The 24038-nt window shown below is 42.7% G+C and overlaps 1 protein-coding gene across 1 annotated transcript in view; it reads right to left on the bottom strand.

The window, feature by feature from the left end:
• Positions 1-42: 42 nt before the first annotated feature.
• COG5 (component of oligomeric golgi complex 5) overlaps positions 43-24038 on the bottom strand; it is a 174171-nt gene continuing 150175 nt past the window's right edge. The window contains exons 15-22 of the mRNA XM_071423903.1: positions 23821-23931; positions 22425-22487; positions 21507-21610; positions 19936-20173; positions 11614-11690; positions 11003-11129; positions 10370-10449; positions 43-739 (exon numbers count right to left, since the gene is read on the bottom strand). Coding sequence (XP_071280004.1) covers positions 625-739; positions 10370-10449; positions 11003-11129; positions 11614-11690; positions 19936-20173; positions 21507-21610; positions 22425-22487; positions 23821-23931 — 915 coding nt within the window. The 3' untranslated portion in view covers positions 43-624. The remainder of the gene's footprint in view (positions 740-10369; positions 10450-11002; positions 11130-11613; positions 11691-19935; positions 20174-21506; positions 21611-22424; positions 22488-23820; positions 23932-24038) is intronic.

The following is a 24038-nucleotide window of genomic DNA, read 5'->3' as shown; positions in this document are numbered from 1 at the left end:
CATTAGGAAGCTAGTGAAGAAATTCAAATACTATTTTCAGGATTGGATAGTTAATGTTCTTTATTACAGTTTAAGCAAGAAGAGTTGAAATCAATATAAAATATTTCTAAGCAAATAGCAGTGCAATAGAGAAGCATTTAGGTTAGTTATAAATATTTTTCCTTGTGTTAAAATTAGTGATTTTTAGATAGAAACTGATGATTCAAATGTTTCAAAAGTACAATTTTCTGAATACGGCTAAAATGTATTCAACTGTTTAAAACTCTACTTGTAGGAAAAGAGCTGCTTCCTTATTTGAGATATTCAGCAATTACACTGTAATATTTGAGTTCTAATTTTATACTGTTCTAAATTCAAAAGGAATGCTTAAGAATGTTTCAATTAGATGTAGACTTACAGCACATAAAAGTTGTACAATTTCCTTATAATATTTCTGTATAAGTAAGTTCCTGTAATGTGAACATAAAGCAAGGAGACGGAAGTTTCAGACATGAAGTAAACATTTCATTGTAAAGTTGAGGTGCTTGGAGATAATTTACATGAACAGTGAGTACCCATGTGGCACCAAAGCCCCCAGCTGTGTTACCATCCATTCCCTGGTGTGAGAGCCTTGTCCAGGTGTGTTCACTGAAGGGTTGACATGGCTTTCTGCAGCAGCTGAACCATTATGGGATAGACTGGTGCAAACTCCTTTCCCTCTCTTGTTCTCACTGATTGAACATAAGCTTCCAGTGCACCACTAAAAAAAAAAAAAAAAGTAAAGTAGCTAAAGCAATTAAGTACTGTAAATTCAGGATCTGCAACAGAAATTAATTGCCTTCTTCCCTCCTGCAAAATTTTCCTCAGATGGTCCTACTTGTCTGAGGAAGGAAGTGAACAAGGAAGGCCTTGCAAAGCTCTATATAATTGTTCCATGATCTTCATCTCCTTTCTTGCATGTTTGAGGAGCAAACAAGTTAACATTTAAATAAGCAGCAGCATGTTGCAGATGGCTTGAAATGACAGCTCTGACGCACAGACTCGGGCTCAGTGCTGCACTGGTAACCTTTAGAGAGGGAGAGAATAATCTCCAGCTGCTGCAGACGCTGAGAGTGCAACTTCCAGCAGGAAAGGTGGGGCCCTGGTGAACACCCACCGTGCCCTGAGGAGATTCCTGGCACAGCCTTTGGAACTCCCATCTCAGTCCTCAAGAAATGCTGCACTAACCCCAGAGAGGGCTTGGGCAAGGCACGGCCTGGCTCTCTTACACATTGTCACAGGATGTCACACATGGAGTCATCATGTGGGAACTGCACAAATAAACATTGCAAAGCTAAAAGGGGTGACTGTGGTGATGCCTTACAACACAGGGTCACCCTTCAGCCAACATTCTAGTACACAGTATTGTTGAGTGACAGCATATTTGTAAAACAAACACTGTAAGGGCTCATCTGTTGAGATTCCAACTTACTAATTCATTAAGTAGGCCAAGCTAGAGCTGCCACACTTAAATATAGCTTTGAATATAATTTTCTTCTCCCTTTCTGCTTCTATTTCTTCATTGAACTGATACAATCATCTTGGAGTTGCCTTCTAAAATTTGCTTATATTTGTGCTATTTGCAGCAAAACTGTGACATTTAAGAAAATGCAAAAACAACAGACCCCATTTCACATGGAGACTAATAGAGCTCCTGGTATGTGGCTGTTCCTTTTCTAATACAGATTGTCACCACAGTGCTTCCAGCCCCCAGGGTCACTGAGCAGGGAGTGGGTCTGGGTTTTGTCTCATGCCTTCCTTTCTGGGAGTGCAGGATGCACCAGCACAGCTGCTCTGCCAGCCAGGGAGCCCGCTGGCTTTTAGTTACATGGCAGGAACACTCCCAGTCCCACTGGGAGAAGGCAGATGGTTGTTGTGCACATCTGGTGAAGGGGTGGGGGGGCACAGGGGTCAAGGGAGACGGTAACACAGAGCAACCACAAAGTTGTGCCTATAAATACACACCCACTGCTGTAGGATGGTGGGCTGGGGAGGCAGAGCTGTATTTATGTTTGCTGCTCCTTCCAACAAACAAGCCTTTGGTGGAACCCTGCGTTCCTGCACGAAGAGTTCATGGATTTGAAGGCAGCACTGCTCCCTGGTACGTGCCTGCTGGCAGCTGGCAGCAGTAGGCAGTGAATCAGGCAAGGCTTAAGGAAAGCAAAAGGACTGAAGAGTGATATTCAGCCCATGTTTCACACACAGAGGCTTCTCCTGGTGTAAGATGGTAAGAGAGGAGCAGCCAAGATCCCTGTGTAGTGCTGCAGCCCTGGGAAGCCTCAGATGAGCCCACCAAACCTGACAAAGCAGAGGAGATGGTAGGAAGATGCAGGGTCACAGTACACTCGGGTGCCTGTGAGTAAAGCTGCTGCTACATCAACAAGGGCTTGGCCATTCCTCAATAACTTGTGCCAGAGCGTGGCTGGGAATTTCCAGCAGAGCTCATTTATCAGCAAGTGGAAGATGCTCCTGAGGCCAAGAGCCTGTGCTCAGTTCTCTGGAGAGAGGAGTCTGAGCTTTGGCTTCCTGGAAGCCAGTGACAGCCATGGCAGCCCTGCCCCATGAGCTGGTCCTGGGGCTGCTCCCGCTCCTGCCGGCGCTGATCCATCAGCCTCGCTGGCAGGGAGCACCAGGAGGAGCTGCCTGTCCCCACCTGCAGCCCCTGCTCAGGGACAGGGTGAAGTGTGCAAGTGGGCAACCAAAGAACCCGAGGCAGCTTCACCTCTGAGCACAGGGTGGGACTGGAACAGCACCAGGGAATTCCCACCACAGCTCCCATGTCCCTGTGCAGCATCCAGACTTACAGCCCCTCTTTGCTGAAGCCCAGGACATGTTGTCTGGGGGGAGACAAAAGAAGGATGGATTGGATGATTGGAGAGTTGAGATCCTTCAGAAAAATAAAGTTACTGAGCACAAAAACAGTTCCTCATGCTGGCCATGGTGCACTTGAGAGCTCTTAAATTTTGATAACAACTTCCTTATGAGCTACTGCTGAGGGGTCCACAGCAGGTACAAACACACTGTAAGGAATCACTTTGAATTTTTTGCACAGCAACAAACTACAACAGAGAAGCAAGGTGTTACAGGCAGAAAGACAGGGAAAGAATATTTATTTTATCTAGCTAAAGTAAACCTGACATTTTGCACCTGGTCAGCTCCCTGAAAACCTTCAGCCTGCTCCTTCCCAATGGTCCTTGGGGAGCAGCACAAGGGTTTACAGGGAAAAAGGCAACTAAAACACTGCTTGGTGCAGCCACAAAGTGCTTTGGGTGCAGCTCACTTCATTCACAGCAAAGGCCATCAGTATAATGAACTGCAGAGAGATTAGGCACATCCACAGGTTTATTTTAAATCCCAAAATTATGGGAATGGGGGAACTGGGGGAATGGGACAGCAGAAAATTGTGCTTTTTAGATAAACTGGCCTCTTGTAGCAATGAGGGGCCCACATGTGATGAGCAGACTGAGCAGCAGGTGGGAGATGCAGGCAGGGTAGGATGACATCAAGGATGCCATCCTGATGAGTGGAGATGCTTCAGAAGAGTCAGAAATGTCTCACATTTCCACTCAGGTCAGACCTCAAGTGCTCTGGTCAGCAGTAATTGTTAGCCATGTTAGATGTTTATTAGCTGCTACAAAGAATTGTCCCTTGTATTAAAAAGACAGTTGAGAAACTCCTGTGAGTTTTCTTACTGTAACTGTCATTTATCTTGATAAATCTCTCCCCTTCCACTCAGCAGAGTCCCTGTCTTTTCCATCCTATACACTCCTCAAAGTTTGTTGTGGGCTCAAATAGTTTTTTGAAATCATCACAAGCTGAAAATAGAAAAAAAACATATTGACCTGCTTAACTTAGGAAGCTCTAACACCTCTTGGTGAAGTTGTGGGTTGGCATCATTATCCAGATGGTAACACTGCTATCCCTTAACTGATTTATCTCCTTGCTTTGAAAAAGCCCTTGAAAAAGATTACAGAGATAACCAGATAGATGAAAGGGAGAAGCTTTACCCTAAAAGCAGCACCCAAAACCACTCAATGTGAGCCCTTGATAATCCTTTGCCAGACTGTTATTCCCATCAGACCAAACAAGATGGAATGAGATTTAGGCTATGCTAAGTGCCATACTGCAGTATTACAGTCCCACTGTCACACCTTCTAGCAGCTTTTATCTTTTTTCCTTCTCTCCTGCCCCAAAAGAATCTGATTTAACTCACAAAACCAACTCCAGAGGCAGCTAAAAGGAGTTTTGCAGGTCCCTTCTGCTGCACTTGATCTTTTACTGTGGCTTTGCTTGCATTGTTTCAAAGAGATGGAGTCAAACTTCACAAAAATAAGCAACCTGAGAGCATCACAACTCTTACCCACTCCAAAGACAATCAGTAATGTCAATACTCTAAGGTGAATTCTCAGGCATTTTTCTAGAAGAGCCCTTTTACAGCTTTACAGTAAACAATGAAAACAAAAGCTTTCTGAATACTCAACTGCATTCACCATTTTCCTGTGTCCCACACCTGCATCTCCAATAGAAGTATTTAAACACTCTGAAGCTGAATTTTTTTTTTTTTTAAAGCCATTCATAATTCATAATGTCAGTGTTTCACCTGAAACAGTGAAAGAACAGTGGTTGTGGTAAAGCAAAGTGGCCTGGAGAACTCTGTGTGCCCAGCCAGGGAGGGCTGGGAGCCTGCTCCCACACAGGCAGGTGCAGGAAAGCAGCCAAGGGCAGGATGGAAAGCTGCTGCAGCTGCTGAAGGCTGCTAGCAAAGAGGCAGCCACGGGCACCTGGAGCTCCACACCTACCAGGGGACAAGGGAATATGGTCAAGCTCAGAAAAATCCTTTGCATTGCTGCCTGTGGGAATGACACCATGGAGGAGGCCAGGAAATCTGTCCATTCCTGGTAGGAAAGGTCCAGGTAGCAAAATGGCACAAATCATGAATCCAGGGAGGAAGGTTGTTTGGAGTCCAGAGAGCAATGGTGAGCTTGCTCCAGAGTGAGAGGGAGGAATGGGCTGGAAGAGGTAACTAAAAGCACCAATGGTCATAGAGTAGACAGGGTTCCAGGAGCTCATTTGGAATGGGAATTTTGTTTTGCTGAAGACAGTCAAGAAGTCTTCAGGGGACTGCAGCATACAGTGCAGGAAGCTGCTTGTGGCAAAGCAAGATGATTGCTGCTGCATGCAGCCAGTCTTCAGTACAGCCTGCCTGAGCTGGGCAGCTTGGAACATCACAGGAGCTGCTGGGAAGCCTACCTGACTCTAATCTGGGGAGATAAACGAATTCAGGGGCTTTGTTAACACTTGAGATGCAGAATTTTCCATGACATCTCGGTAAACTTTATCAGTCCTAGCTCAAATGAGCTTCTGTTGACTATGCTGGCAGTACAGGACTCAATTCAGATGCACCAGTTTACCATTAAAATCTTGTCCTTAGAAAGGCTGGTTCACTCCTGTTGAGGACACTGTAAAAACACCAGTGCCAAAGCAGTTGTGGAAAAATAAACAGCACTATGGGTGAAAGCAGTATCATGAAGTCTCCAGCAGAGAGGAGATCACAGCTGTTGTCATATAAAAAGATGTATATATAAGATGTATAGTTGTATTATTGTTTTTAAGATGGAAGAAACCCTGTTTATGTAATATACAAAACATACTCTTGAAGGGATTAGACTAAATAATGCCCTAAATTCAGCATCTTCTAGTCTAATAAAGGACATAAAACCTGTTCAGCAATCTGTTTCTATTTTAAAAGACAAGCTATGGTATACATTACAAATATTGTTTGTAAAAGAGAGCTATGGAAGGAGGGTTGGTGGGATGTTCTGCATATATTAATGCTTCATTAAAAATGCCATAAGAAGTAAGGAAAAAAAAGCCCTAAGTTTAAGATGCCCTCCCACATAAGGAAAAGGATTTTAAAGCACTTATTAAATTACTTCACTTGCATGAGCAAAACCATGAGCTTTCTTGGAAATCAGGACAAACTGATTATATAAGACCCTGATAGTTCTTCTTTAAAATGTTATTTGAACCCATGAAGATTTATATCTAGAGTTAAAAGGGGAAAAAAAAGTATGATTTGGGTTGTGGTTCTTAAGGAATCTTAATGTGGATCCCTTACAATGACTCTAATTAATTAATCTTATATGGAATTGTGAATCCTAGTGCCACCCTGCTGGGCTCTGCCTTTGGTCAAATGGAGTCAGATTTCCATGGTGAGCTTCAGAAGAGGCAGGGATCATCCTTCTGCTCAGTACTGGGACTGCACCCTGTGCACTGCTGTCCTGATCCACCAGCAAGGCAGCTGCAGGACGCTGGGCCAGACTTTTCTTTAGTACTTTGGTAAAAATCTGTCTGCTCTGCAAACTTTGGGGCAAAGCAGAAAATGGAGACTCTGCTGCGGACGAGCACATCTGTGTGACACCAGGTCTATTAAATCCAGTGCTATAAAAATTACTGTAAAAACAAACAGTAAAACGTCCAGCAGCATCACCTTCAGGACAAGAGAGGAGCAGGAGATACCCCTGGTTGTTGCTGCCTGCCTGAGTGCCCTGAGGTTTGTGCCTGGCCAGCAGCGCCGCAGCCCCTCTGGCTGCGCTCCTGCCCCGAGCAGAGACAGCTCTGCCCAGCCAGGCTGGGCCCAACACACACACACACACAGCTCTGCCCAGCCAGGCTGAGCCCAGCACACACACACAGCTCTGCCCAGCCAGGCTAGGCCCAGCACACACACACACACAGCTCTGCCCAGCCAGGCTGAGCCCAGCACACACACACACACAGCTCTGCCCAGCCAGGCTGAGCCCAGCACACACACACACACAGCTCTGCCCAGCCAGGCTGAGCCCAGCACACACACACAGCTCTGCCCAGCCAGGCTGAGCCCAACACACACACACACACAGCTCTGCCCAGCCAGGCTGAGCCCAGCACACACACACACACAGCTCTGCCCAGCCAGGCTGAGCTCAACACACACACACACACAGCTCTGCCCAGCCAGGCTAGGCCCAGCACACACACACACACAGCTCTGCCCAGCCAGGCTGAGCCCAGCACACACACACACACAGCTCTGCCCAGCCAGGCTGAGCCCAGCACACACACACACACAGCTCTGCCCAGCCAGGCTGAGCCCAGCACACACACACACACACAGCTCTGCCCAGCCAGGCTGAGCCCAGCACACACACACACACAGCTCTGCCCAGCCAGGCTGAGCCCAGCACACACACACACACACAGCTCTGCCCAGCCAGGCTGAGCCCAGCACACACACACACACAGCTCTGCCCAGCCAGGCTGAGCCCAGCACACACACACACAGCTCTGCCCAGCCAGGCTGAGCCCAGCACACACACACACACAGCTCTGCCCAGCCAGGCTGAGCCCAGCACACACACACACACAGCTCTGCCCAGCCAGGCTAGGCCCAGCACACACACACACACAGCTCTGCCCAGCCAGGCTGAGCCCAGCACACACACACACACAGCTCTGCCCAGCCAGGCTGAGCCCAGCACACACACACACACAGCTCTGCCCAGCCAGGCTGAGCCCAGCACACACACACAGCTCTGCCCAGCCAGGCTGGGCCCAGCACAGATGGGGCTCTCATGGTGCTCCCTGAGCTGCCATTTGTTCCTGCCCCGGGCAGATGAGTGGGCAGAGCAACTGCCCAGCTCAGGACAGCAGCTCCTTATGGAAATGAACCCTTCACTGGGCCTGGCTTTCAACTCTGCTTCAGCAAGGGTGAGCTTGAATAAGGGGAGTTAACACACAGTCTAATGGTAAAGGTGAGAATTTGGCCCTTGAACGGATGAACTATCCTTCAGGCTGGCTCAAATCATGTCAAGTCTAATAGGGCTTCTTTTATGGAGGAAAAGTTGAGTTTTCAAGCTTAATTTAAAAAGAAAAAGAAAGAAATTGCCCTGACCACTTAAAGAAGTGCTCCTTTCAACACAATCCCTGTTCAGGAAGGACACCTGCAGCAGGGTCATCTCACCTAACTTCAAAAGTCTGCAGGGCAGCTGGCTGCCTGAGAGAGCTCTTGTGTCCCAGCCCACACTCCATTCACTGAGCAGAGAAAATGGGAGCTTTCAGGACACAATGCAACTGACCTATTTTAGGTACCTGCTTCAGGATGAGATGAATCAGCCCCAGCAGCGCCTGTTTCTCTCTGTTGTCTATAAAGGGAGTCTGGCAAATATACCTCTGGCCAGGTAAATACCACCCCCATGCTGAATTCAAGCAGAAGGAAATGCACAAAAATGCTCAGAGTGGGACTAATTCATACCATTCACACCACGTTTCAAGCAAAGCATTTAAGACCTACAGAGCGGAAGCAGCACTCCAATTAGCTTTAATATGAAGCTAGAAGGATCCTGGTAACACAAGGAAATTAATATCTAGGCAGCAGGTCCCTAGAGTAATTGCACAGTTGTTACAAAGGGAAGTTGCACAAAATTACCATTTGCAAGGCTGCAGCAAACAAAAAGAGAATATTTTGATGTAGGCCAGTGCAGGGATCTGAGGGCTCCAAACATCCAAAGTTCAACTCACACAGATGAAAAACTACAGGTGGAAAAAGCCTGAAGAGGGTGACTGATAGAGCAAGAGGCCTGCAGTTCAACTTGGGTTCATATGAGACACACAAAGAGCTGGCTCAGAAATCTTCCAATAGAGTATTAAAGAAAATAAGAGTGATTCGTGGTCATACTAGTGACTGATGCCTGCTTGCCTGCCTTACATATGGATAACTAGCCATGAAAAATGAATAAAGGATTCAGTGAAAGGATTGAAAGGAAAACTTAAATATTCCAGCTTTGCTACTTAGTCTAATGGATGACAGTGTCTCAGCCTAAAAGCCTCATCCCAAGGTTTGCTCCTTAATACCCCCATGGTTAGAACAATTTATCAGTGTCTGAACATGACCACCAGCACGCCCATTAACTGAATCAGTCTGGATGAAATTTAATTGCAGACAAAGACAAAAATGTGTTGTAGTTTAAGGATGGCATTTTCAAACTTGGGAAAACAAATTGAAGAGAAAAAATCCCACCAGTTCTCAAATGATTTGCATTCCCTGCTTTCCCTACTATATCTGAGATTCAACAACACAATCAAAATGTTCATAGCTGATTACATATACACCTATCACCTATGTCCCTGTAATTCAGTGTCATGGCTTGAGATTCAAGAAAAGCTGGTTTTGTAGACAAACCAGACCAATCACAAGTATGATTTTCAAAAAATACACATATGAAGAGACACAGCTTGTATTTTAACATTTCAGAAATAAATTCTAGTAATATCTACTGGTGATCAACTAGTATCTCCTTAACTGGCCTGATCACTACATGGGACTGTGTGGTGCTATCAGCTTCAGGAAGTGCAAATATTTATAGCAGACTCCTCTTGGCTGCTTTAGAAGTGTGGAAAGAAAACAGTTGAATTTCTGAGGCACAATCACTGTTGGCTGGGATGTAGAAGTCAGCTTTTATCACTCCAGCAAAAGCTGGCAACACCCATGCATCATAGTTCAAGGACAGAGGTGGCTCCCAGGCCAGATGGAGCCCAGTGCAGCTGTGGAGGACACCAAGCAGTGACCTGGGACACAGTGACTGCCACTGAGATGGCAGCTGGAGAGTTTAGGGCTTTAGGAGCCAAATGATCATCTGAGTCTTGAATCCTGAGGATCCCCAGGCTGGTTTTGTCATGTTCATACAAATCTGCTGTCTCTAACATACTTCAAAACTTTGCTTGATTTGAAAAACAAGACTCTTCATAACTTTTCCTAACATCTTAAGATGCAAAATAATATTTAGCTATGAAGTTATCTACCCTAGCAACCTGATGTAATTATTACTTTCTAAAGATCATGGGCTGATTTCCTGAAGAGTAACATTCCAGGTATGTAACAAGGGTCTTCCAGTTTTAGATTTTTAGATTTCTACCTACATTCATATTGGTTAAGCTTTCAGAGCTTCTCTTTCCTGATACAGATGACAGGACAGCTGCAGTCTTGACTTTCCAGCAGTTAGGAGAGAGGGGCTGTTTTGCAAAAACACATTATTAATTTAAGCCATCATTGTTCACAGTTACTCCCTTTACAAGAGGATTATGTGCTCCTTCCAAAGGCACTGGAGAGTTTGAGCACAGGGCAGTGGACAGGAGAGCTCTGAGTTTGTATTTCTGCCACTTTGCAACTCATCCCATGAGTGGAGAGAAGGTAATGGTATTTGTGATACATCCCCTGAGGCACATTTTTTTTACTTTTCAAGAGTCCTAGTGTGCAGATTAAGTTCCTGCTCCATTATCATAAATGTAGAGGAGAAAGAAGCCCGATTTTTACCGTATGAGAGCAAGCCTGTCTTTCTCAGATGGATGATCATCGAGCCACTGGGAGTAGCGGGCAATGGACCACTCAGCCCTCTGGTACAGAGAAACACAAACACCAGTTACACAAAATGCAAAAAAGGAAACACTCCAATTTCAGAATCAGAGATGACATAAATGAAAGCCACATGAGGCTCTCAATACTGCAGTGATGCAGAATGAATTAAGAAATCAAAGACAATTAACAGGAATAGCCCAGTATGTTATTTGGGGGCTCAGAGGTCATCTCCTACATCAGCTGTTGGCCCATTTCTGACAGGGTTTTTATCTAGATTTCCTGCATCTTACAAGAGAAGGATCCAGGCAATTTGCAGTCTGGGGAAAGGTCTGCAACTTCTACTACGAGCTGACAGAATAATAAAGAATTGGGAGTCTATTTAATATCAGGTTATTGTATCCCTACTATTAATCAATCAATCAATCAATTTAGTAAACCGATTATTATAATGCCTTTGTCACAATAAAAACAAAGCCAAATATTATATAAAATATGCATTTGTATAATTTTAAACTAAAACAGCTAGGGCAAACTACAATGCTCATCACACCTTAGGACATCTGAAAATAAAAGACAAGTTGATCTTATTACCTGGAAGGGTGATTTTAGCTCTGGTGGTGCTCTTGTAAATAAGAACTGAAGAATAATGCTGAATGGAATAACCTCTCCCAGAGCTGGGCTACTGGCAATATGCTCACTGGTCTGGAACAGCAGTGGTCTGGAAAAATGTAACAATACACTCATTAAATGAAGAAAAAGCTTATCTTATGCATTAGAAAAGTGCCTCTATGTGGTGGCAATATTTTGTTAGGATAGAACCATCGAGTTTTTTGCCCCTACTCTGCATCTTGGGTTTCCAACACAGGTCCAGTTTGCAAAAAATTAGAGCAGTTGCCTATTGTAATTAAACAACAAAGGACCATAAATTTTGTATTTCAGTGAAAACATTTAAGGTAACTATAGAATTCGCTGTCATACAGAAGATGCACTGAAAGCAATACAAAAAAGTACAATTTGGCCAACATTTGCATGACAAAGATTGTTAAATCATAGTTATACTCTGCATAAAATTTAAAAGAACTTTAATCTATTTCTAATTTGCAGGTGGGTGTTGCCAAAAAAGCTCTCAGTTCAATCAGAACTAACAGGAGGTAATAAATCAGTTTGAAATACAGTTTAGTCATACTGTGACTGCTCCTTACCTGAATGACCTCAGCTGTCTGTAGGACTTTCCCAAGTCAGGGACTCGCCGACACAGCGGGGCTACTGCTAACTCCATCTAGAAAAGCAAACAGTTCCATTGGAGTTCCATCCTCCCAAAACATAACACCTGGCATTGAATGAGCCTTTAGTCTTTAAGCAATAATCCAAACTTACAGACTAAGTCAGTGACTTCTGTCTGGTGGCTGAATTGAGACAAGAAGCTCTTTTCCTTTCATACTATGATGCCCAAGCCAAGACTTCTGCCTTGTTCTTGGCAGTAAGCATTTAGTGACAAATGTCTCTACAGTCTGTGCATAACAACAGAAGGGGCCTCCTGAGCTTTCTGAGACTAAAGCTTTGTTTTTTGCAGCAGGTTTATTTTGTTGGTGATGAGTTTCCTAATGAAGCACTTGTGTCAACAGCCCAAAAATCTGACCACAGCCTGGGAAGAAAACAAATCTAGGCAGGTCTCCACAAACCACTGGTAAAGCAGTAAAACTGCAGGTACATTTCAGCTGGGCACCCTTTCCTTTGGTGGAAGACAAGGTTAAAATGATTCCTTCCTGAACAGTGGGCCCCAAAACCTATACAGATTAGACAGAAGGCAGCTGTGATCTATTGCCAAAGGGTCATATGGAATCATGGTCAAAGAGTAAGACCATTATTTTCATACTTATTTTCATACTGTTGGGTTTCTGAGTTAGAGCAGCCATCTTTAAAAACAAACAAGTTTAAAACACTTTCTGTTGTTGAAGCATGGGAGTTCAGCTTTTTTGAAGAAGAGTCAGGCTCCACTTGGGTTTTTACATCTAAATTCTGTCACAGGCTCTTCATTTGTCAGTGAGGACACAGAAGTGAGAAAGAACTGTTTCCCTTCTGGATCCCAGACTGAGCATGAACATTACACAGCAAAATTTCAGTTAATGTGCACACCAATAAAGATACCACCCATTAAAAAAACCCTGCAGGTAATTTTACTCAGACATGGATGAAGTCTTTATTTTTTGCATTCCTGAAATGTCAGCCAAATAAGGGATCAAGCTTTATTCTCTGTTTATTAAAATCCCCAACTTGAAAGACTATTCAGACTTTGATTTACATATAATGCACAATTAAACTAAGTTTCAAAGGATGACAGCTAAAATAAGTAAGAGGATCAAAACCACCATACAATGAGTTTCTCTTGTAAGTAATATTGCTGAACGAGTTTCAAAGTGTTTGTGATATGACACTATTTACAGTGAAGTCTTTAATACTATTATATTATTCTTTCCAGCTGCAGCATTTCCTCAGACAGAGATGGAAGCTGGGCCACCAGCTTCACCAAGAGCACAAAATTATGCTGGGGATCCAGCATAGACAAGGAATAGGGTGCAGTGAACTATGATGCCATAGTTCATCTAAACCCAGAAGAACTTAAATTAGTGAATAATGCAAATCAAGGCTATATACTTCAGGGATCCCTCTTTAAAAGCAGGTGGCAGGATAGGAGTCATCTCACCTGCTTCTCAACATCTACAGCTTCTCTTCAAAGGCAGTGGCAAGAAACAGCCACTCTTGGGGGATGATGCACCTTTCCCCAAGGTGGACACCCAAAGTAAGTCAGGTGGATCATGTTTGTAGGAGTAACCCCCTACATGGCACTCAGGCAAAGCTGGGAAAGCCACAGGGTCCAACCCAAGCATCCTGGCTTCCCCTGCAGACCAGGAGAGGTGGGTAGCTCTGGAAAGCAATGGGGAGCTGTCCCATGGGCAGTGCACAGCCACTGCCTGAGCCCAGGGACCTCTGCATACCTGCCCATATCTGGCACTTCCAGGCCACTTGAAATCTGCATTTTATGGAAATAGAAAGGAGAAGAAAGTGAATAAAAAATCCAGGACATAAGGAAATAAGGCTCCAGACCTGAGTAACAGCCTGGCTTCCTCTTGCCTGCTGCCCTTTTTGGTCCCCAAATCTTCAGGCTATGAAATGGCCCCTCTCCACCCCCTGAGGATGAGGTCACCTCTCCTGCAGGCAGGTGGGAGGTCAATGTCCCTGTGGCTCAGGAGCCAGCAGCAGCTGTGCTGAACCTGCTGGCACAGGGGAGCGAGGGCAGGCTCCCAGGGAAGGCAGGCTCTGCAGGAACTGCTGCAGGGAGGGGCTCTGACTGCAATGAAGGTACAGCAAGTTCAGCACGTTGCTCCCCCAGGAGCACAGGTGGGAGCCAAGAGGCTGCTGTGCCACACAGGACCAGGAACAAGCAGCCAAAACAAGGAGCAAACCAAGTATGCCTTGCTGCATCATGATACAAGAACCCTCCAGAGCCTGAAAAACAAACAGGAGCAAGACTCTGATTTCTCCAGAGCTTTGTTTCAGGCATCAGCACTGGCTGGGGGCAGCTGCAAGGAACTGATATCCTGCAGGAGCTGGTGTCCCAGCTCTGGTGGGAGCTGTGGGCTTGTAGCTGTGAGGGACCAGGGAGAAGATAAATCCTTTAGGTTCTTTAGAGACTTTGATAACAGGCAACAAACTGCCAGTCTGACTTGTGGAAACAGAGATGCGTAGATCAAACGGTACTCAAGGGGGGGAAGAAATAACAGCATAGCAAAATATAATTTTGCTTAATAAGTTTTAAAGGATTGTTTCGCTCCTGGAACATAATATGAAGCAATGAGATGTTAAGTGAAACTTTCTACAGCTTAACCAATTCCTTATTAAAACAAATTTAAATGAATTCTCTTGAATATACTTTGTAGTTTCCGTAAATTAAAATTTTTAGTCTTAAGTACTAAAGAAGAAAAATTACTTTGGAAAATTCTATTACTTCATCTTCAACCTTTATTCACTGTAGGAAATTATTAGTATTGCTAGAACTAGATAGATTTAATGGCAGCAGATGGTGGATTCGTGAAGTAATAGCTGCCAAAGAAAAATATTGTTTTTAAGCTTTGCAGCATACTATACTATCTCACATTGACTCATGAAGAGTGGGAATGAGCAAAAACTAATGTGGTAAAAATGTACATAAACCACAGAAACTCTTTTTTTTTAACTTTACAATACTAGTCTTTGTGTTATAACCCAATCTCTCTCCAATAAACAGTATAATTCACATAACAACTAAGATTGTTTTCTTTCCTTGAATTTTAGGTGTTTATCTGAGCCCAGTGACACAGTGGGATGCTACAGCATCCTTCTGCTGTCACAATCACTTCTGAGGCCACTGAGAGGGGTTTAGTGTCTCTGCTGAGCATTGTGCCAGCCCAGGAGCAAGTGCTGGGGAGGAAGCACTCGGCTGGAACAGCTGCTGTTTTCAAGGTGCTGGAATTGGGCAGAGAATTGAGCGTGCATCACTTTGGCTTGTGTTACCTGTCATCACCTGAAATGGCATCAACTGTTGATTCACACAGTGAGTTCTGCTGTAGCAGCCTCTGCTGTGATACACAGCCATAATTTCAAAGCTTGCCAGTGAGCTCTGACATCAAGGGATGCTTTTGGCTGTTGGCAGCCAGTGTTTGTATTATCTGTGCAAGGCCTTTCGCTCAGCCACGTCCTGTGGACTTTACATATAAAGGGTAAGTAGTGTTTTCTGTTTCTTTTCCAAATTTCCCTTCCAAATTGCAAATTTGAAAATTCAAACATCCAGGTTAAGTTCAGTGATAAATCAGGTGTTCAAGCAGTAATTTGCAATCACAGAGGCTTGATGTGACATTATCATTAGCACAGAATCCAAGGGGAGCATTAGGAGATGAATGTGCTTGCCAAAAAGCAAGCAGCAGATAGAACAGAAGAAGGCCTAATGACTTCTTTCTTTTAGCTTTGTTCAAAACTCATTGCTTTGCCATGATTTATTCATGCTGGTTTGCTATGCTGTGCAGGACACAGTGGCAGGCGCCTGCCCAACATATGCTTCTTTTCAATGGTTAATGCTATCTAAGCTCAAAAAGGCAATATTATCTTTTCTTCTCATATGACTCTGCCATAGCCCATGGCTAGGTGGTCAATTATCTGTTGAACTATTCACTGGCTGGCCATATTGAAAAAAATACATCACATGCCTGGCTTCTCTAATTGGATTATGTTCAGCAACCCAAGGGTGAAGTTAATACATAGTCTAGATACAGATAATGCATATATATTGAAGACTGCTTTAAAAAGCCCATAGTGAAGTTACTTTTTAGTGCCTATTGTGGTATTTTCAAGATCTCTCATAACTTAAACAGCTGTTTTTTCAGCTGGAAAATCTTAACATTAAATTTTTAGCAATTACATTTCCTCCTGGCCAAGATGAATTCCAAGTTTTTAAATGTTACCTCAAAATGCTTTTTTCTAGCCATTCACCAGGACAGGATGCTTTAACAAGCAAGGGAGCAGAAGAGCTGAACTATTATATGCAAGGACATTGGCCTTGAAGGGATGTGCAATTTGATTTCTCCCCAGTGCAGCAATTCCAAAACGGTTGCTGTTTAAGTAAATCCTTCAGCTGGAACACCTCTAAAATAACACACATCAGCAAATAATTCCCTCTTTCCAGGAAGATAATTAGCACTAAACATTAAATGTATTTTAGCTTTAGTAGTTTCTGTCTTTATGACTACAACTGTGATTACAGCATCCTGCTGCTCTCATTTCTCTGTAAGAAACTAGAAAGCAAATTTTTTAGGAAAAATTATAAAAAGCGCTTTTACGCTTGTATCATCATGTTTGATCAAATGAGCAAATCTGTCTACATTTAAAAAATCCAAATGCCTAAAAATCTTGCCCTTTTTTAATGCCACATATTGAATCAGGAAACTGGATTCTGACCCTAGTCTAGCCAGCAAGTAGGAACAGCTCTTCTACACTAGAATTTAGCATTGTAAACTTCTACCATAAAAACATTTTCCTAGGAAAATTCAATAAAACTCAAGTATTTTGCAGCAATTTTCTGAGAAACACTTGAAGAATTAGTGGCAGCATTAACTGTACCCTATCAAAACAGTCTGAACACAGTACTGAACAAGGCCAAAAATCCCAACCATAAATCATAACTAGATAAGAAATACAGAAAAGCATACAGAGAATAGTATCAACTCTAACAGGACCAATAAAAATAGTTCATTCTTTGCAGCATTTTCCAGCATTTCCATCAGGTTTTAGGAAGGCCTGAACTACAAGCCAGAATCCCAAATTGTGCCTAAGTGCTGTAACAGCTCTGAACACCAAGCAAATAAAAAGGTCCTCTGGAGAAGAACTTGCACTCCCCAGAAACAGAAGTGTTGAAAACCATCAGGGCTTGCTGGCTTACTTGCCTCCAGGAGAACATTTTTTTCAGTCTGACAAGCACTGAATTAAAAAGTGAAATTTGGTATTAAATATGTGAATATTGAATTATGGGCACCTTGAAAATACAAAACCAAACAAAACAAGCTGATTTGGGTGTATACAGGAGTGAGCTGAAAAGTAATCTTGTGCAATTGCTTGCATAAAAACTGAAACTGAGAGCATGAAAAGAGCTGAACTCAGCCTGGAAATGTTTCTAATGAGACTCCCAAGGAACTGTGGCACTGATAACAACCTTGCAGTGCTGTGCACATTTCCTAGGAACATTTCCAATGTTCCTGTAAGCACTGATTTACATGCAATCACATTAATGATATTCAGGCATATTTCAAGCCTATCATAGCTCTGTTTACAGCTGCCACAGTAGCACACACCTAGTCTCACTGCTGAGAAATCTTTAATGCACAGGGCAGCCAAATGCCATACTGACACTGCAAACAGGCTAAGACAGAGAATTCAACAGAGCCACAGCAGTAATACCTAATGTATGAGTAGCTGAGGCTCACTCCAGAAAATTGGCTGTTATGCACCTCAGCAAACCCAGTTCTGAATGAAGAGAACTTGAAATTCATTTTCTCCTTCTGTGTGGACACCTGTTGTTTTGAGGCAACTTATCAGTAAAACACGTTTTCAGTGCAAAAATTTTCAAATCAGACTCTCAGCCAAAGCTATTCTTGCTGAGTATAAGGCAGCTGTAACTCTGTGAGTGCCCTGAATGTGAAGAAGCATGAGATACCCAAAATCTCATCAAATAACCTTTGATGCAATCAAAGGTTATTTGGTTCATTGCATGTGTGTTTATAATAAGAACTCAAATTAATCAAAGCTTCTGGACAGATTTCTGCCCAGGTCTTTTGCTTGCAAGCAACCCCAAAATACCAGAAGGGGTCTTAGATCTCAAAAGTCAGTTCTGACCAGGAACATGTAACCATTTTTGTGCAGAGAAAATTCAAAATTACTTTACAAGACAGAAGACAAGTAAAAACAGTTTATAAACAAACCTACTCCTACACATGGTATCTTTCCAGGCAGGTTGTTTCCTTTGGGTTTGGCTTTAGTCCAACAATGCAGTGCCTTTCTGGGACTGAAAATAAAACCTGCACACAGCACTTATGGCCATTTGGAAAAATTTATCCTTCTCAGCAAGCCAGCAGCCCAGCTAAATACCTGCTCCCTGCCCTCCTCAGCCAAAAGCAGCAGCAAGCTCTCCTAGTCCCCACTACAGCTGCTTTTTACACCAGGACTGCTAGCTGGGTCAGAGCAACAACCACCTTCCTGCCAGGCTCCCAGGAGCTGGCATGGTGGGCATGTGCACAAAATCCACCAGGTTTTTGGGAGGCGCACACACACATCCCAGAAAACATGGACATAAGGCAGCGTCCACTTACAAAATGTTTCAGTCCTTTTCCTTCCATCCTGAGCAAGGTGACAGAGTGTCCAGGCCATTCTGGACACTCCAGCCCCTGTGCAGCCTGGGACACCCAGAGCAGCTCTGTGCAGAGATGCTCAAAGGCACAGAGGGAGCACTGAGCTGGCTCCTGCAGCTGCTTGGACACAGATTTCTTGTCTTAAGCCCATTTTTAAACAAGCCAAGAATACGGTGCAATGTGAAGAAAAGAAAAACACAAGTCCCCAGATGCAGCAACAGATGAAGGCAGGAGAGACAGGAATGAATTCAAACCCTTTTTTTTTTATACTGTGGTACAAAAGAAATCAGAATATTTATGTCTATACAGTTGTCCATTGAGAAGTTATACTCAGCACAGTGGGGAAGACCATGCAAATTCCTCTACACTGTACAAAAACATGTCTTCATTTTTTATTTAAAAGGTAGCCCATGTCAGAGTGAGAAGAATCAGTGTTTAAAAACTACTAACAAGTTATATTTTTAGATTATAACAGGTGCTTAGATCAGATGCTTTTACTGTACAATCAGGTAAAAATATTTTCCAAATTTATATGACTTACTTTAGCTAAAATTAGCATAAATTACAAAAATTATCTCTATTACTTCCACAGGAAGAGTCAAGTGTCCTTTTTTTGCTTCCAATTTTATGCCATTGTCTTCAAAATAGAGAAGGGAATGGAACCTTCTCGCTGAAAGCAATTGAAAACTTCCCCTTCATTTCTGTGGTTAAGGGCTGATTTGCTATTTTTGAGTAATGAATAAAAAAATTTTACTCAGGAGTATGTAACTCACAGGCAAATGATACAAAGCAGCCAGAAGAAGGAGTGGAGGTGGCAGCAATTCCTCCCTCCCTGCCTTCCTCTCCTACCTCAGTTACCTACCAGCCAAAATCAGCACTCAGTATGCAGACAGCTGGTGCTAATTCCCTTTTCCACTTGGATAATAATAAATGGCAGCCTCAGATTGATCCATGGATGCCTGATTCTTTGGCACATTAACCATACAGTAGTACTGCAGACAAATTAAATTTTGATATAGCAGATAACACAGACAGGTAATGGATATGAATCTAGCAATTTCTTTTGTACTTTAGTCCTGGACAGGAGTTAGGCAGAGCTGAGATGCAGGTCAGTCAATCAAGTCACAAAGACAATCTCACAAGACAACTGCCCTTCTGCTTTCTATAGGGCAGCTCTTGCCCAGGACATTGATGTTTCTTTAGCTTGTCTCCTTCACTGCAAAGCAGCTGAGTTAGCCATTAACCACTGTGGGCATTGTGATATGTAGAGTGATTAAGGAAGTGACACACCATATTCCATTAGAAGAGAGAGAAAGAATGAAGTGAATGAATGGTGGCAAATGATGGACGTGCCACAGAGGCTGGCCCAGTGGGACAACATGCCAAGATGCAGCAGAATTTAAATGCAACAGCCCCCTGGACAGGAAGCTGTCAGACCTCCCTGAATGGAGGATCCAGTATTTTATCAGAGAGGATGTTAGACCTGGAATGCACCAATCTCTACTACTGCCTGCTTACACCTCAATGGGGACAAAAGCATTGATACTTTTCAGTGAAATGACACTACAAAGCAGAAACCAGCACCGAGGGTACCTGTGCAAAATCCGCTGCCAGGCGCATCTTCCCACCTTCTCCGAGGGGCCTGATCAGACTGGCATGGCGAATGAAAAGCTCAATTGCTCTTTGAGCCATGGCTTCAGTGTTATCAAAGACAAAGTCAAAACACTCAAAATGCCTGAAGTAGTCGCTCATGACTCTTGCTATGAAACCCTGAAGCTCTTTCATGTAGAGTGAACAAGGGACATCTGGTTTTCCTGAGCTGGATAATGATCTGAAAAAACAAGAGAAGAAAGAGAAATAGGGGCAGCTAAATTCATCTTTAAAACACAACCAAAACCTATTGGATTCTTTTAAACTTTTTTCCTACCCCATCAAGTCATGGCATGAATTGTAGAGTCTCATTTCTACTCAGAATACAGAGCATGTAACTCTCTCTGAAACTATAGTCAGAAAACATCTCTTTATCAGCCATGTCTGTGAAGAATTAAAAGACGAAACAAGAAATAACAAGATAAAGGGCAACACCCCACTCCTACCCAACCTGCAGAGCCTCCTTCCATCTGGAGCCTACACCTGAAATCCAGATCCTAAATCTGAATGTCCCAGTTGTTGATTCAAAACCCTAAAGTGGATTGTAAAATATAAACATATGTCACAGGGTTACTAACTTAGCCTGTCAATCCCAAACCTGTTCTCTGTAGAGAAAAAGTCTCTGAGATTCCTCTAAACCCAGGATTACAAAGTCAGTATAACAGAAGCAGCACAGAACCCCTAGATACAAACCAATCCTCTTTCTCTTTCTTTGACTGACAGTCAGGTCAAAGTGCTCTTCCAAACTTAGAAGAACACACAGGCTACCTAACAAAACGTAGCCTTTGGCTGGAAACTGTATGCCTTCCTAGAGAGGTATTGTGCTACTGGTGCCAAAAGAGGGTAAGGGTAAAATGTTGCTTAAAAGAAATTCAAAAGGAAAATTCAAGATGTCTCTGAAAAAATAGTTAATTTTCAAGACAGAAAACAGGACAATTGATGATGGTGCAAGCAATGTCAGAACAGACATGACAACCAAAATAAAATTTAGGAAGGAAGTCTCAATTATACATCAGACTCAAGATCTTGGCATGTAAAGAATCCTGGAAATTCTAATGAAAACACACTAGGTAAATAGCATAACATACTGAACCTGAGATTTAAATTTTTAAAAAAGTCAATTTTAACTATTACATCACAGGCTATATGCTTTGACAAATAGAAATACTGACAGTTCTGAAGACTGTCCAAAAAACCCACATTTTGAAACCAGAAAGGCCTTTTGAAGAACAAAAATGGCCTCTTGTCAGATTTCTTTTTCTATTTGAAATGAATTTTACTCAACAGATATGAATAAAAGTGGGGGGAGGGAGAGAAGACAGATGCTACCTGATTAATTTGTTTCAACAGATAGGTGTAATTCTGCTTCCTGTGTTCATTAACCATAAAGCATCACCTTCCCCTCAACAAACAAGCACTCTTGCTTCAAGGGCATTGTGGCAATAACAATCTATTACACACATGCAGGACATCTTACTCGAGCAATGGTAAATGTAAAAGACATTTCTAGTTACCCAGAAAAATCTTCCTGGTGCATAGTGATGATAATAGCTTCCACTGAATCTCCTACAGAGTTCAGTAGCGGCTGAACAGCACTTCCCATTAGATCATGGACTGCCTAAAATAGAACAAGAAAAAGGCACAAGTAAGGAAACAAAAACTAGAAGCATTTGCATTTTGATACCTCAAAAATACCTTAGGAAACAGTTCATTTTATCAGTGCTTTTTATTATTTTGCATTTGAAAATGCAAAATAGGAGAACCGAACCTAATGATAACATTTTTAACTGATTTTACCAGCAAAGTGCAGAAATAAGGCTGCTTGCTGCTTCCTTCAAAAGCATTCCTTTTTGAAGGAAGGCTTTACAAATTGCTTTGCCCAGAAATTTGGCATTCCTGGTTTGTACATGTACATGTTCTGGGGCACATTTGGCTCAGCTGTTCATTGCCCAGACACAAGCTGCCCTTCATTCCCCTGCACACAACCCCTCCCAGGTCAGTGCCCAGCAGGACAGACTTGGAGAGCTGTCAGCTACAGAGGCTGCACCACCATCCACATCCCCCTCCAGGAAAGTACCAGGTCACATAAAAATTATAATTTGATGTCTGTTGGGGGAGGAAGGGGGTGATGAAGGATCCAGCTATTGCTGTGTGAATGCTGCAGAGAAAGACATTTATTTTCACAGTCAGATGACATCTATGTCCTGACTGTTATGAGAATATTCTGAATACAAGCATGACTCCAGCATGATTTAGCATAGGTAACACATATGTAGCTGCAGACACAATAAATTAGAAATGTCAGAATATTTGTATACCTGTTACTGAATATACTGATGTAAAATAATAGGTGGGAAATAAGTGCCCATTTTAAGTGTAACAAACAAAGCCAAGCTCAGCCCTATCCCTGAAGCATATGGACATTCAATTACCTTTAAGGCAGTTGTGACCGTTTGCTCAGCAGCTGCTGGAAATGAGCTCTGACTGGTAATAACCTAAAAATTGTAAAGTAATTATAAATAGAATTTATAATATTCACCATCATTTAAAAACATACTGAGTTATCTTAGTAATGAGTGTTTACAGATAACTATCAAGTGTGCTTTATACAGACAGAATTTTCAGTGCATCATCAATCCTCTGCTCTCAGATTTCCTATGGACTCTGCTTCTGCCTTGGCAAAGAAATGACTCAATGGAGTGAAGCTGAAATTTAGCTGAAGGGCTAACAGAATCAGAATAAAAATAACTGGTGTATTCTCCCACTGCTAAGTATAGAATTCATGGAGAACTATACAAGCAACTCTGTGGCAAACGTTTGAAGGAATGGTTGTTCTTTCTCAGTATAATAACTATTATAGCACTACATGTTAAATAGTTGTTTATGTACAGCTAAAAGAATACTAAAATTGAGAGGCAAGGAATGATCTGAAGGACTATTCTACCAATTTCCTTACAGTCTTGAACATGCTATACAATAGTATTTTTAAGCCAGATAAGTACTGAACTCAAAGACTGAATCATATCAGATCTCCCTCCAACACTAAGACACATGAGGTTCATTACTAAGTACAACAGAAAAAGCAGACTTAAAAGTTGATCTACCATCTGTTTGCAAAATCCAAGGAAATTTTACAGGCTTTTTAGCATTTTTTAAAATTCTTTGAACATATCCAGAGTCAGGAGTACTCATGATCTTTTTTCTAATCAGGCTAGGATTTAAATATGATTAACTGCAACTACCAATATATCTTATTTGGTTTAGTTTACAAAGACTGTGTAACAACTGGCATCACTAAATCAGTAAATTGGAATTATTCATAACTGTGCTTAGTCCTGAAAAATTTCCAGGCCAGACTTTAGTCACAGTAATAATGTATGGAGATATTTGTGAGCTATTGCTTTTCTTGACTTCACCCTTTCCTTCCTCTTTTCAGTTTAGCCACAACTGTGGGAAAGCATTGAAGGTCTCCTGAAAAACGTAAGCTTGGGCTGAAGCAGATGCAGCAAGGGTGCTATCAGCCTGATTAGAACAAAGATAAGAAAAAACAAAGAGTTCAATTGTTTATGCTCACATAGTAATGCCTGTCAGATGTGATTATTCTCTAGAAAGATATTTTTATTCTTCTAATATTGACAGTTTGTCATATAGTGGTGCTTACAAGGGCCAGCCCAGTCTCAAAGAGCTGTACAAATGCACAGCAAGGTGCAGCTCTTAAAAAACAAAATTGGGCTGTATTGCTAAGAGTTCTCATCCACTGAATGGAGCATAAGGACAGAGCAAGCAGGTAACATTATGGCAAGAAGAGGAATGCCAGAAGAAGCCTACCTTCAGAACAGCCTGGTGCAGTTTGTACAGAGAATTGACCACAGCCACGTTCCTCCTCTGGCCCTCTGTCAGTGGCCCAATCACCTGGCTGGCATCTCCTTGAGTGGACAGCTGCAGGGATCACAGGAACTGTTGGTACCAACTCTTTAAACAGTGTGTCTCCCCAAAGTTAGCCATGACACAGCAAAAAGCCACAGGCCCTCACTACCCAAAGTTCT

The sequence above is a fragment of the Agelaius tricolor genome, unplaced genomic scaffold (genome assembly GCF_023055355.1).
Source record: "Agelaius tricolor isolate 1412-34295 unplaced genomic scaffold, bAgeTri1.0.p SCAF_3, whole genome shotgun sequence".
Lineage (NCBI taxonomy): Eukaryota > Metazoa > Chordata > Aves > Passeriformes > Icteridae > Agelaius > Agelaius tricolor.
The sequence above is the reverse complement of the archived record's forward strand: the minus strand, read 5'-3'. Positions and strand labels throughout refer to the sequence as shown.